General features: G+C 68.3%; 2 protein-coding genes across 2 annotated transcripts; one reads left to right on the forward strand and one right to left on the reverse strand.

Annotated features, from left to right (window-relative positions):
- Positions 1-4,841: 4,841 nt before the first annotated feature.
- LOC147527531 (uncharacterized) lies at positions 4,842-7,786 on the reverse strand. Its single transcript, XM_086623178.1, has 4 exons — positions 7,585-7,786; positions 5,595-5,735; positions 5,091-5,231; positions 4,842-5,008 (listed from the first exon to the last, which is right to left on the reverse strand). Exons 1-4 carry the CDS (start codon positions 7,784-7,786, stop codon positions 4,842-4,844), a joined length of 651 nt encoding a protein of 216 aa, XP_086479304.1.
- Positions 7,787-11,242: 3,456 nt separating this feature from the next.
- Positions 11,243-13,184, forward strand: LOC147527532 (WAP four-disulfide core domain protein 2-like). Its single transcript, XM_086622688.1, has 3 exons — positions 11,243-11,564; positions 11,826-11,960; positions 13,033-13,184. Exons 1-3 carry the CDS (start codon positions 11,477-11,479, stop codon positions 13,182-13,184), a joined length of 375 nt encoding a protein of 124 aa, XP_086478814.1. The 5' UTR covers positions 11,243-11,476.
- The last annotated feature ends 464 nt before the right edge of the window (positions 13,185-13,648 follow it).

Below are 13,648 nucleotides of genomic sequence, written 5' to 3' on the forward strand. Positions count from 1 at the left end.
TCAAGATGAAGCAATGAAATTATTTTTCTACTTGAGTAGTTTTCAATTTAGATTAAGAAAAATCTGTGCTCCGTTAGCGACGTCGCAGTAAATCACGAGCGAGCGGCACGCCGCAGCTGACAGCCCGATCGCTTATCGGCCGCAAACCTTTTCTCAGGCTGACGGGCTCCAAGTGTGACATTGAGCGAGGGCAGCGGCAGCCCGGCGGGGACACCGCGCGGGGAGGTGGACCCCCGCCTGGCACCGCGGCTCGGCCGTGGCTGCGGGCAGTGCCCAAAGCGGGCAGGCGGTCCCAGGCAGGATCAGGCCCTGGGCATCACAAGCTGGGGCAGACCTGGAGACGCAGAGGGCAGCACCGGCCCCTGCCCACTGCAGCAATGGCTCCACCAGCCTGCGGCACCACTCCTGGGGCCACCTGTGGGAGTCGTGGCGAGGGGACACACTGGCTCGCTGCTGTCCCACGCGGTCCCTGCTGGCCCCAGCATGCCTTGGTGGCATGCCGGGGCTACGCCGAGTGCCCGTCGTCAGGCCGCTTGGTGCTCCAGCATCTCACCGAGCCCTCGCTCTTGCCTGTCCATCACCACTGGCAATGCGGTGGCACCCACCATTGTTGTGACAGTGCCCATCGCCGGCTGCCCCGTGGCCGTGCCGGGAGCAGATCCCCATCCTCGTGCCCGTCTCCGTGCTGCCGCCATCCTCACGCCAGCGCCATCAAAAGGAGCATTTGACAGAAAACAAACCGTTTTTTTCCCTCCAGTTCTTCCAGCTCGTTTATCGCTGCGCGGGGCAGGCAGAGCTGTCAGTGCCTGAACCTCACTCATCCGTTTAACCTTGGGGGAAGAAACACATTTGTGCCGGATAACGTGCATCAGATGGTGGCACCGGGAGCGCCTGTAGCTGCTGCGCCTGATGGATGGGCTACACGGGCCTCGCCTGACCTGTGCTTGTATGTTATCTGCATTGCTGCGGGAGGCTTTTCATCACGCCGACAGCTCCAGCATCACCTGCCTGGCAGGAGCTCCTTGCCAGGATGGCTGGCAGCGGCAGCGGCCAGGAGGGGCCTGGCCACGTGGCTGTGGCTGGCACCGTGGCACCGCGGCAGGCAGCGAGTCACCGTGCCAGTGGAGGGGAGAAGCTGCCGTGCCCAGGGGAGGGTTGGCAGGCTGTGCACGCACCATGTGCCTTGCTGCAGTGGGGCTGGAGGGATGGGGACAGCCCCAGCGGGAGCAGAGCTGGCATCTGCCATGCCCAAAGGGATGGAGGATGCTCTCACTGCCAGCAGTGCCACCAGCCCGGGCAGAAGGGAGAGGCCAAGCTGGTGTATTTGTCCTTTGGGTGACGTTTTGCCAACAACAGGTCCTCCGACAGTGACAGAGAGGGTACAGAGCTGGGCAGCCCAGCGCCCCGGTGACGGATGAGCCCTGCCAAGTGCCGACACAAAAGCCATTTGGTGTGGGAAATGATAGATGCTAACACTAATTTTAAGCACAGGCAGCTGAATTCCTCCAGACAGTCGCGGCACTCAGGATTTAGGGCACAGCTGCTGGGTTCAGATAAGGTGTGAAATCAGCCCGGCGTGCAGGGTGTTGCTTAATAACGAACGTCTCGTGATGGATGGGGGTAGCTCAGCGACACAACCCACATTTGGAGCCTTTCAAATCTCCTGCCATCAATCCTGGTCCCTGGCGGGCAGCGGGAGGGGGAGTTGGGAGCTGGCAACGGGCGCACGCCTGGCGGGCTGGGCACCGCGGCTCAGGCTGTGCGACTCCCCCCCAGCACCATCGGCACCTTTGCAGGCTGGCAGCAGTGCCAGAGGGGCTCTGGGGCTGGATCCTGCCCAGCCTAGGGTGGCCCCGGCTGGTCCCTCCTGTGCCACTGGCAGCGTAACCCCACGCACCTCCTCTCCTCCCTCCATGCCCACGGAGCATCGATGGCTGCTCCCACGTGCTGGCGGAGACCTGGGCTGCCCATGTGAGGAAGGGGATGGAGAAACATTGTGCAACCCCCGGGGACGTCCCTGCTCACCCAGCACCATGCCACGGCGAGCGGGCTCTGACCCACGTGGGCAGCACAGGGACATGGCACCAGCCCTAAATATTTATGGTAAAGGCGATGCTGGAAATGGCAAGTGCTGCGCTTGTCTGTAGCGTTTAATCTTGCATCTGACCTTATAAAACAATCTATTTGTGTTGAGATTTTAAATTCACTTCTTAAATCACCCACTACAGGCTTCACACCGTATTAATTTCTCCTCAAGCAAATGAGTTTGGTATTTGCTCTTTTCCTGTACCACCGACGCCAGAGCACGGGGAGGATGGGCGCCGTGCCCACCCCCGCTCAGACCTGCAGCCTGCGCCCTGGCCAGGTGCTCACTCACCCCGTGCATGCCCATGTGCGCACACTCAGCCTCGCACACGCTCACCCGCGTGCACGCTCACCACCCACCATGCACACTTGCCACCCACTGTGCATGGCACACACAAGCACCTTTGAAGGGATCCCATCTCCTCCAGCCCAGGAGGAGAAGGAGGATGACTCAGAGTGGGGATGAAGCCGGAGCTCGGCCCAGGCTCCGCTGGCGCGGCAGGAACAGGCCATGGGAGCCGAGGGCCAATGCAGCGCAGTGGGTCCGAGCACGGGCAGAGAGAGCACTTGGGCACGGCGGGAGATCGCGGCAGACACCAGCACCGCTCCTGGCGCAGGATGGATCGCGGCTTCCCCCGCCCCGAAACCACCCTCCTTCCCCCAGCCTGAATCTTGAAATTACCAAGGCGGGAGCACCATCAGCCCTTATGTGGGCACGGCACGGCACGGCTCGGCATGGTATGGCTCGGCATGGCTCGGCTTGGCATGGCTCAGCACGGCACAGCTCAGCATGGTACAGCACGGCTCGGCTCGGCACGGCATGGCACAGCTCGGCACGGTTTGGCTTGGCTCGGCTCGGCACAGCTCGGCTCAGCCTGGCCCAGCCCGGCCCCGGGCTGCCACGGGTCCCATTTCCTGGCAGCAGGGACCGGCCGTGGGGCAGGCGGGGAGAGCCCGTGATCCGCGGGAGCTGAGTGCCAACGCACCGCTGGTTTGCTGCCGAGAAAATGCTTAATTTAGGCAATGTATTTAAAGGAACTAATTATAATTGCATTAATATTTATGGGCCTTATGGAGAAGCTGATAGTCGCTATTTGAGGGTATTAACTGTTATCTTATCCCGGGCAGGACCGCGGTGTTCGGAGGCGACTGTAATTGTGGTGGAAGCCATTGGGATCTCGCCCGCAGCCGGTGACCGCAGCGCCCGGCGCTGTGCACCCAAACCACATTTGCAGCTGTAACAAACATCTGCTGGAATTAATGCCCTGCGCACGTGGTGCCCCCCACGAGCGGCCCAGCATCCCTCCGACCGTGCTGCGGGCGATGGGGGCCGGGGAAGCCGGACACCCCCATCCTCCTTCAGCCCCCCGCAGCAGCGGCGCAGTCCCCGCGCCGGTGTGATGCTGCCGATCCCGCTGCTGCCGGTGCCCCCAGAGAAAGGGGCCGGAGGGCCCGGGGACGGGCAGCGCAGCAGCCCCCGGCTCATCCGTAACCAGCTCCCTGCCCGCGCCCGACCTCTCGCCATAGCAAAGTTCGCATCAATTTTCCTTCCCCTCATTTGTCTGTAAACCGCGAAGAAAAATCGCCACCGTCTGCCCGCATCGGGCCGCCGCGGTGATGTATGGCCCTAATAAAACCCCCATTTCCGAAGGCCGCCTTCCTGGTGCCGCCGGCTGGGCTGTGCCGCGGGGTGCAGGACTGGGGCTGCTGCCAGCCCCGGCCCAGCCGCGGTCCCCCCTGCGCCTCCCGCGCGGTGCCGCAGCTGGCGGCCGGTGGGTCACGGATGGGGCTGTCAGAGCTGGTACGGAGCAGCCGGTGCCGTTAACCTCCGAGAGCCGGATCGTGCGGGGCAGCCCAAAGGGGGGCTGCAGCTGGCAGCGACTGGGCCAGGCACCCTCCTCGCCCCAAGCCGTGGGACAGTGCCCCCCAGAGCTGTCCCCAGGGGCACCGAGGCATTGCCAGAGCAGATGGGCATCACCAGTTCAGCACCAGCTCCCCAGAGCGATGCCCAGAGCGAGGGCTGTCCGGTGGCCGCTCTGTGATCCATCACCCCTGTGCCCAGTGGCTGCCGCCCCTGAGGCAGAGGAGGGATGTGGTGCTGAGCTCGGACCCATGCACCCCTCACTCCACCCACCTCTGAGCCCATCCTGAGGGTCCCTGCGGTGGCAGGCGGAGGCTGGGGGGGTCACTGCTGCGGGATGGCAACGGAGGGCACTCGCTTCCCATGCCACTCCCGTCCCAGCAGCGAGACCTGCGTCCCCTCCAGCCATGCCCTCCTTGGGCATCCCTCAAGGACCAGGGAAGGGGCCGTGTCCAGGAGGGATGTTTCACATCAGAGCTGGCGCTGCCAAGCTCTGCGCAGCCATGTGAGGTGTCGAGGCCCCAGCACCGACTGCCTGCTGGGGGGGTCCAGGCTGAGAGCTGGGAGCACGGGGCCGGCTGGGGCTACCGGCCACCACAAGCAAGCCCGTGCCCCATGTAGTGGGAAAGGGGTCCCCGGGCTCAGCCAGGGTCTGGGCTTGCAGCTCTAGCACAGGTGGACATGGCCGGGAAGGCACTGGGCAGCACGTGGAGCCACTGGCACCTCGGAGGTGCCGGGTAGGAGAGACAGTGGAGACTGGGCTGCTGCAAGCCAGGGGTCCTGGCGGCTTTATTGCTGGGGCAGAGCGTGGCAGCCAGAACTGCTGCAGATCCCGGACCCCAGGGTGCTGGGCCCACGGAAGGGCATAGACCCCACTGCCGCCTCCTCCTCGGGGTCACTCCTGGGCTCTCACGGTAGCCCTCTCCGGGGACAGGCAGCCACGGCCGCAGCCTGTGAAGCAGCACTTCTGGTGGTGGGGACAGTCATCGTCGTTGCTGCAGGAGCTGCTGCACGGGGCGAAGGTCTGTAGCACCTTTCTCTTGGGGCAGACGCCCGGTTTGGCTGTGGGTGAGAGGAGACCAGCTCACATGTGGGGTCTGCCCTGGCTGCAGCCCCCTCCCACCGAGGCCCCGGCTGCCCTTACCTGGCACAGGCTGCGTGCAGTGAACATGGCAGCCGGTGCTGCAGCACTTCTTGCTGCCTGGGCATTCGCTGTCGCTGTTGCACTTCACCAGGCAGATGGTCACCAGGCCAGGGTCCGGCCGCGGGCAGAAGCCCCTCTTGGCTGGGGGTGCCCAGCAGGGTCAGAGCCCCACCAGCCCCTGCCCACTCCCACCGCCCAGCCCACCCGCAGGGCGCCCACCCCCGGGTCCTGTGGGCAGGGATCAACGGGCACCCCTGTCCCCTTACACCAGAGGGACTGGGAGCGGGGGGATCGGGTGCAGGGCCCCCCCGCACCGGTCCCTGTGGGTGATGGACCCCGCAGGCAGTGGCTGTGCTCGGGGAGCCCAGACTGGGCGCATCCCGTCCAGGGTGCAGGGGCTGGCGAGGCTGCAGGACCCGCTCCCCGAGGTGGCTGCAGTCACCATCACACCCCCCCCTTGAAGGCCATTCGTGCAGGGCAGCTGGGGGACAGGGACCCCCTCACCTCCCGCGGGGAGCCGGCACTCCCGTCCGCAGCCGGTGCTGCAGCAGCGCTCGCTGCCCGGGCAGTTCTCGTCCGTGGAGCAGAAGTTGTCGCAGGGCGTCAGGGGGGTCCTGCTGGGCGGGGGGCACTCGCCGCGCTTCCCTGGGAGGGCAGGCAGGGGGTTACGGTGGGCGCGCAGGGAGCCCCAGCCTTGCCCCCCCCCTTGGCGGGGGCGGCACGGCCGGGCCCCGCTCTGCCCGGCCCACGGGGCACGTCCCGGTGCCCCCGCGGGGCCGCCCAGCGCCTCGGAAGGTGCCGGCGGGTCAGGCGGGCCGGGTGGGGAGGGGGTCAGCCACCTCCCCGGGCCCCCGCGCTGCTCCCAGGGGGTCCGGCCCCGCTGCGGGCTCTGCAGCAGCGAGGACCGCGGGGGCGGGCAGGGCGTCCCGGCGGGATGTCCCAGCTCGGAGCCCGTGGCCCCCCCAGCGCACCCCCACCGTGGCGGTGGCGGGGAGCGGGGCCGAGCTCAGAGCGCATCCCCGGGCCGGGGCTCACCTGGCAGGTGGCTCCCCAAGGCGGGCCGGGGGGCCCCGGGGGGGCCCGGGGGGGGCCAGCAGCAGCAGCAGCAGCAGGAGCAGCCCCGGCTTCATGGCGCTGCCCCCGCGCCGCCCGCGGCCGCTTAAGTACATCCCGGGGGCGCCGGGCCCGGCCCGGGCTGGCGCAGCGCCCCGCGCCCGTCCCCGCCTCCGGGCACCGGGATGGCGCGCCCGGAGCCCGGCCCCGCTCCCGGGCCCGGCCCGCTCCGACGGAGCAACAGCCTCCTCTGCCGGCCGCCGCCCGGGATGCTGCGCCGGGATCGGGCCCGCAGCCCACGATGCCCACGGAGCCGCGAGGCACCGCAGGCGGGGGCACAGCCCCAGCCCTGGCACCAGCGCGGCACAGCAGGGAGGAGGCAGCAGGCAGGGAGGGGGCTGCACAGGCCAGGGGGACCGTGCCCAGAGCTGGAGGACAGTGGCACGAGGACATGCCAGGCTTCACACTGTCAAGTGCCAGCAGGACGCCAACACGCCGTCATTCACAGCACGCAGCTACGTGCTGTCGCATGCCATGGGGAGGAAGGGCGCGAGGGCGAAGCCCCGCAGAGCGCAGAGCCGCCAGTGCCAGCCAAAGGAATGGGTGCTGCTCGGGAGAGGCTGGTGACTCCGCACCGCCGTGGCACGTGCTGTGTCGGGACAGGTGTCACTCGGAGGGGACCGGGGACGGGACGGCTTTCGCAGCCTGTGGTTTTCTTGCCAAAGGTGCCCCGTGTTTCACACCCCGAGGCTCTGCAGCAACAAGTGCATTTGGCCTCTTGGAGCAGGGGTGACGCAAACAGGAACTTCCAAGCGGGGAAATACGATCGTTGAGCTGTAAAACCCCATATGAGACCGCAGAGGTCACGTTGGCCTCAGCACAAAGACGCCTGCTGCCAGCCGGGCTGGCCTTGCGACAAACCCCCCAGGCAGGGAGCGTGTCCCCCACACACCGGGACCCCGGCCGAGACCTTTCTCCCCGTCTCCAGCTCCGGCAGAGGACAAGCCCCTTCCACCAGCCCCTCGAAAACCCAGGTCCTGCCCCTCTCTGCCCACGGGCTGGCCCCTGTGCCTTGCTGCAGCTCTGCCAGTCCCCCCTGTGCACAGTAAGCCAGGCTGCCTCTGCCCGACCTGCCTGTGCCATTTGGCAGGGCATGGTGAGCGGTGCCAGCATGGCCACAGTTCAGCAGCAAGAGGTGCCACGGTGCAGACCCCTGGCAGGGCCACATGCAGCCCTGTCGTGCCCTCGCGCTGCGTGGGACGGGAAGCAGGAAGCAAAACTCCTGCTCGGCGGAGCCGCAGGGTGTGGCAGCGGCAGCGCGGTGGGGTCCCCGTGGGCACGGAGCTCACCTCGCACTCAGCACGGTCACCCGTCGCACACTTGGCTGTGCCAGGCTCTCTGCGACCTCCCCGTGCCGTTAACCCTGGCTTCCCCACCCCACCCAGGGCCATCTTCCGCCTGTCCCGGTGCACCACAGGGTGAAAGGCAGCCCCGGTGCTGACCCCGCCGAAGCACCCGGCCACCCCGTCTGACGGGACACACCTGCCGCCGGCCGACGTGAAGGCATCAGCCACCTGCCTGTCCCCGCAGAGGAATGGTGCTCGGTGCAGGGTGCGGGGCAGCGGGTGCACCCAGCCTGGCATGTCGTGCAGACTCCCCACGCTCCACTCCCCTTGAGCCACGCTCACCCGTGGGGACCTGGCTGGCTGTCACCTGCGGCTCCGCGAGCAGATGCAGCGGGACGTGGGACTGTGCTGGGCACAGGGCAGGGAGGCACTGGGTCTCTAGGGCTGGCATGGCTGGGACAGACCCTATGCTCTCCAGGGGAGCATCCTCCTTGGTTTTCCCCTGGGTTCCTGTCCCATAAACTTGTCTAATTTCTTGTCACACCTGGGCAGCGCTCAACATCTGCAGAATTGAGACCCACGGCTCGGTGAGGAGACCACCCACCCTCTGCCCCTCGCCTGCGGGTCTCCCCTGGCACCCCCAGCTCATGAAGAAAGTCCCGTCCACACCCTCTGGACTGCTCTGGATGTACCAGCCTTCCTCCTGTCCCCTCTTTCCCAAGCCAAGAGCTCCAGTCCCTTCCTCTGGGCTCCCCATGGCCACCGGGGTGGCCCCAGTCTGTGGCTGCGTCTATGTTTTTCCCAGAGAGGGTGTTGGGTGCTGACGTCCCCGCCCTGGCCGCAGCCTGGCTGCTGGGGCTGCGACGGGGCCGTGGTAAATGATTTCTCAGGCAATAACACGTCGTGGGGCTGTCACTGCCTCGGGCACAACTGTGAAACACAGTGAGAGTTTCGGCACCCGAAGGTTATGTGTGCAGCGGCCCCTCCCCGGCGCTGCGCGGATATAAAGCCCCGCCGATCCGCACTGGCCATCCGGCACCGACGGAGAGCACCATGAAGACCACCGGTATTTTGCTCGTGGGCATCCTCGTCCTGTGTGTCCAGCTGCAGCCGGCCACCGCGGCTGCCAAGAGCGCAGGTGAGTGCTCAGCGAGGGCACGGGGTGGCCACGTCCTGCCAGCTCTCGGGGTGCTGCAGGGCTGGCTTGGGCCTGGGGTCTCACCTGGGACGAGCAGGTAAGACCGATCACACCGGCACAGAGCCGGGCGCTTCCATGGCTCTGGGGCACTGCATGCGCTGCCACGGAGCCACGAGGCTCAGAGAGGGGCTGCCAAGGTCTGTGCCGTGCAGGCAGCACAGGCTGGCAGCGAGGCTCAGCGGCAGCAGCAGGGCACAGCAGGGCGATGGGAGCCCTCCTGCCCACAGGGGGCACCGGCCTTGGGTACACAAGTGTACCCCAAAGGGGTCAGATAATTCCCCGAGCATCCGCCCACGCACACAGCACCAGCACCCGGAGCTGCCGACTGCGGGGGCCTGACATCTCCCAGAGGAAGGGGTGCCCCTCTCTGTTGCTGTTCCCTGCTTCCCCCGCTCATGCTGGCAGTGGGAGGCCAGCTACCCACCCCAGGGGCACCTTGCCTGGCCCAGTCATGCTCCCCTCTTAATCATTGACCACCCTCCCTCAGCGGGCAGGGAGACGTGACTCCAGCACCTTCCCTGCTGCCATGAAGGAGCCACGGTCACCCGCAGGGCTCGGGCGCAGCCAGCGTGACTGGGCTCAGCGGCGGCGGGCACTGCCACCCAGGCATGCTGCAGGGAAGAGCCTTTGGGGTCAGGCTCGGGGCTGTTGATCACACGTACTCAGCCCGGATCCTCCCCTGGCATGTGCCTTGGCACGGGGGCGGCTGCCCGTGGCTGCGCTGGCAGAGCACCGCACTCCCCACGGCCATTCTCAGCCTCTGTTGAGGAAGTGCCTGGCAGAGCCGGGGTGGGGATGGCAGCATCCAGAATGCTGCGCACTGGGGACAAAGCATTTCTGTCTCCTGGAAAGAGATGCCAACTGCGTGGGCTGGAGCCACTGGCCCTGCCACCGGCACGTTGAATCCCTCTCCAGCTGCTCCGTCTGGCTGGGGGCAGCTCCAGCTGGATTGGCCGCTCGGCAACCAGCCAGGCACACCAGGGCCAAGGCACGACCTAGAGCAAACCCACCGTCACCCACACTGCTGCCCGCAGCTCTCGCCTTCCTCTGTGGTTTCCACGTCTCCTGCTAGAAACACCAGCCCAGCCTCGTTCCCCGAAGCACTGTCCCCAGTGGGGCCCAACTGCGCGGGCAGAGCAGGAGCATCCACGCCAGCGTGAGCACAGCCAGGTCCTGGCAGCCTCCCTGGCAGCCCCACGCCTGTCCCCCGTCCCCTCGCATCGGCTCCCGCTGCCAACGGTGGTGAAGCGCAGAGCGGTGGCCGGGCAGGTGGCTGGGCCGTCGGTGCCAGCTCCTGTTCCTGCATAAACACCCGTGCTGGGAGGGGGCCGCAGGCGGAGGCAAACGGTTACTGATTTACTGCTGCTCTGCTCCGTGCGGCGTTGTTGCCTGTGGGGTTAAATCACCTGGAGATGGACCCCGGCAGAGCAGACATTGGCTCGTGACTCGGGGCCTGGACTGTGTCCCCAGCCCCTTGCACCCCTGGCCCGTGCAGGTCTGCAGGATGCTCCAGCCTGGAGCTGGGGCCTCTGCCAGCGACGAGGGCACAACACCGGAGACAGGGCAGGTCTCACCCTCCTCCTCACGTGAGAGAGGCTCAGTCTGCTGCCGTGCCCAGGATCGGGCCCAGGGAGCTAGGATGCTCTGGGATCGCCTCCCAGCAGAGGGGTCTGGCCCGTGCCCCCCTGCCAGGCAGCGCCAGCACCGTGCACAGGGACCTGCGTCGCGATGGCAGCCAAGTGACCCAAGGCGCTGAGCTGAAACCGGGAGCTGTGAGCAAAGGGCCTGGGGTCCTCAGCACCCCCCGCGCAGTGCTGGGCTGCTCCCCTTCCGTCAGCAGCCCCAGAGGAACTCAAGCCACCGCTGACAGCACCTGCGGAGGTGACAGGAACGGGCAGAGCGGCAAACACCAACGAGGGCAGGGCAGCCACACCGCTTGGCTAGCCGGGCCTATTCAAACAAACCCCGACCCGACGCTGCCAGGTGCCACGAAGCATCCTGGTCTGCTGGAGGGTGGCACATGTGCCATGGGAGGGGTACCCTGGACAGCTGCCAGGCCCAGGGGGTCTGGGGTCGTACCACAGCCCCCGGCTCTGCCATGCCCCAGAGCACCCGGCATGCAGCCAGAGCGTGCCAGTGGCTCGCTCCCTGCCAGCCACTCGCCCAACCGGCGCTGCCGGACGGACCGGGCCGTGTCCCTGGCGCTGTCGGAGGCTGCGAGGATGGTGGGGGCCTCGGTACGAGGCTTCGGCCGGGCGGAAGGAGCTCTCGAGCCTGCAGCAGAGGTGCCCACCCGGAGGCACGGGCAGCCTGGGGGGCCCGCGGTCCAGGAGCGAGAGCTGGAGCAGAAGGAGCGGCTGGAGCAGGGCCGGGCGGGCGGCAGCCCCGAGCTGCTCCCGGGCTCGGGGGCTCCGGGGAGCCGGGGGGCTCCGCTCGGGCTCGGACCGCGGCCGGGGCAGCGGCGGGCTGAGCCCGAGGGGACGGACCGCGCTCCGCGCCCGGCCCCGCGCCCGCCGCGCCGGCTGCATCCCCGCACCCCGGCCGGTTCGGCGGCGGCTCTTCCTGCCGGGCCGGTTCTCGGCCGCTCTCCCCGAGGCTCCCCGCTGCTGGCGGGCGGCCAAGCGCCGCGGATACCTGACCCGGGTTGTGCAAGCGCGGAGGGGGAGCGCGGCGCGGCCCGGCCCCCGGGAGCCACCCGGAAGGCCGAGCGCTCCCGCCCGCCGGCCCCACCTGAGCGGCGCTTAAAGGCGGCCCGGGCGGCCCCGCAGGCGCAGCGCCGGCTCCGCACCATGGCCACGGCCCGCAGCGTGCTCGTCCTGGCGGGGCTCCTGGTTCTCTGGGCAGAGCTGCCGCCGGCACCCGCCCAGAATGTCACCAGTGAGTATGAGCGCTCGGCCCGGCCCGGCCCGGCCCGGCTCGGCACGCCCCGGGCCGGCAGCCAGCACCGCTCCCGCCCCGGGCTGCGGGGAGCGAGAGGCGGCCGGTGCCCGGCGCGGTCGGGCTCAGCAGCATCCCTGGCCGCAGCCCCGGGGCTGGCGGCAGCATCTCCCGTCGGGGGCCCGCAGCCCTCGCCCCGCGGCGGGGCCGGCAGCCCCGGCAGCCCCGGCGCCCGCCCACGCCCCCACCTTTGCCTTGCAGCAAAAGCCGGCGTGTGCCCGGAGCCCGCGGCGGAGGCGGCGAACTGCACGGCGGGGTGCCAGTCCGATGGCGACTGCGAGAGCACCCTCAAGTGCTGCCCGGCGGCCTGCGGCAGGGCCTGCCAGAAGCCCGACGGTAACGCTCCCTCCCGCTCCCGGCCCCGCTGCCCGGAGCTGGCCCCGCTGCCGCAGCCGACGGCCCGCCCCAGCCAGTGGCACCGGTGCCCCGGGGTTCAGTAGCAGCCACGGACCTGGGCACCCGTCGCGCATTCGGCTGCAGCGGGTTGTAGGGGGCTGCGTGGGGAGCTCGGCGGGGTCAGGGTGTGTTCCCACGGGGCATCCTCCCGGCACAGTGCACCCTCTGCCCGGGCTCGCCAGGGCCGCGCTCATCCCTTCCTCTTCCCAGCAACACGGGGGCTGATCAGACGCCTTCGAACGATGCTGGGGCCGGTGCAGAGGGCAGAGGTCTGCGCCGCTCTCTCTCACTGCCCACTCAGCCTCGTGGGCGGCCACCAGCCCAGGACGTGGTCACCGTTCAGCCTCCCAACTCTGCACCTGGGAAGAGTCTCTCAACGGCGTCGTGCCCGGCCCTGTGCCAGACATGGCCCCATGGCCACCTTGCTGATTACACTCACCGCGCCAGTCCTGCCAGAGAGCAGGATTTGAGATATCCAACTGCAAACACATGGATGTGAACTGGAGGCTCTGGTACCTCCACCGCTGCCTGCAAGGACAGAGCTGCGCCGGCTGTGCCGCAGCGGGAGACAGTGTGGCGCAGAGCCGGGAGACCAGAACTGGTGGCAGGCAGCGGGACGGTGGGGCAGGGGCCCTGCACAGCTATGACGGGCTGGCTGGGGGGCACGTGCCCTTGGCCCATGTGCCACGAGTGCACAGCCCAAGCTGAGCGCAGGGGCTGTGGCAGAAATTGGTGCCAAGGCCACTGTTGGGGCTGTGTGCTGTGGCTGCATGTCCTGTGCCAGCCCCGCACCCCAGAGTGGGAGACTAAGCACAAGGACCTGTCGGGTCAGGCTGGTGCGAGCGCCAATGGGCAGAACATTGGTGAGGGGGAGCCACCAGCCGGCACAGGGGTCCCTCCTCCGTGGCATCCAGGGGGCAGGGCCATGTCCGCAGCTCCAGGAGCTGCAGAGTCAGCCCTGCCCCTCGTGCCGGGCCGGCGGGTCTCAGGCTGTTTCCCTTCCTCTTTGCAGAGAAGCCTGGCACCTGCCCGCCCGTCAGCCCGGGGATCCCCGTCCTGGGCGTCTGCATGAACCAGTGCAAGACGGACTCCAACTGCTCTGGGAGCCAGAAGTGCTGCAGGAATGGCTGCGGCAAGGTCTCCTGCGTGACGCCCATCCACTGAGGTCAGTCGTGCGCCTGCCAACCCCGGGGATCCCGCGGCACCCGCGGTGCGGCACCCACGGTGCGGCACCCTCACGCCTGTCCCACTCACAGCCCTCTTCTCCCTTTGCAGGTGCAGCCACCTCCTGCCAGCCCGGCCGCAGGGAAGCTGCTGCTCGGCGCGAGTCCGGCATGCCCAGGCCCCGGCCCCGCACTGTCCCCCCCAGCCCAGCCGCACTCCCAGCTCGGAGCCTTCAGCCTCAGCTTCCTCTCCGGGGTCCCCTGCTCGGGGCGCGCTGCAGCCCCCCGCACCCTCACTAATAAAGCAGCCTCTCCCTGCCGCGCTCGTGGCCGCCTCTCCGTCCCGCCGCCCCGCCAGCCCGGCAGCCGCTCTGCCTGCTGCCAGCCGCACCCTGCCCGCCGCGGCTGCTGCGGGGTGCTGGTGCCCGGGCCACCTGGAAGGGCTGTGCACAACAAGCAGCAGTG

The sequence above is a fragment of the Tauraco erythrolophus genome, chromosome 18, assembly GCF_009769465.1.
Source record: "Tauraco erythrolophus isolate bTauEry1 chromosome 18, bTauEry1.pri, whole genome shotgun sequence".
Taxonomy (NCBI): Eukaryota; Metazoa; Chordata; class Aves; order Musophagiformes; family Musophagidae; genus Tauraco; species Tauraco erythrolophus.

Coding starts and splice junctions, on each gene's coding strand:
- LOC147527532 (XM_086622688.1), top strand. CDS start 11,477: ATGGCCACGGCCCGCAGCGTGCTCGTCCTGGCGGGGCTCCTGGTTCTC. Junction 11,565..11,825: donor ACCCGCCCAGAATGTCACCA/GTGAGTATGAGC, acceptor TTTGCCTTGCAG/CAAAAGCCGGCGTGTGCCCG. Junction 11,961..13,032: donor GGCCTGCCAGAAGCCCGACG/GTAACGCTCCCT, acceptor TCCTCTTTGCAG/AGAAGCCTGGCACCTGCCCG.
- LOC147527531 (XM_086623178.1), bottom strand. CDS start 7,786: ATGCCAGGCTGGGTGCACCCGCTGCCCCGCACCCTGCACCGAGCACCA. Junction 5,232..5,594: donor GTGCCGGCTCCCCGCGGGAG/GTGAGGGGGTCC, acceptor GGGCACCCCCAG/CCAAGAGGGGCTTCTGCCCG. Junction 5,009..5,090: donor CTGCACGCAGCCTGTGCCAG/GTAAGGGCAGCC, acceptor TCTCACCCACAG/CCAAACCGGGCGTCTGCCCC.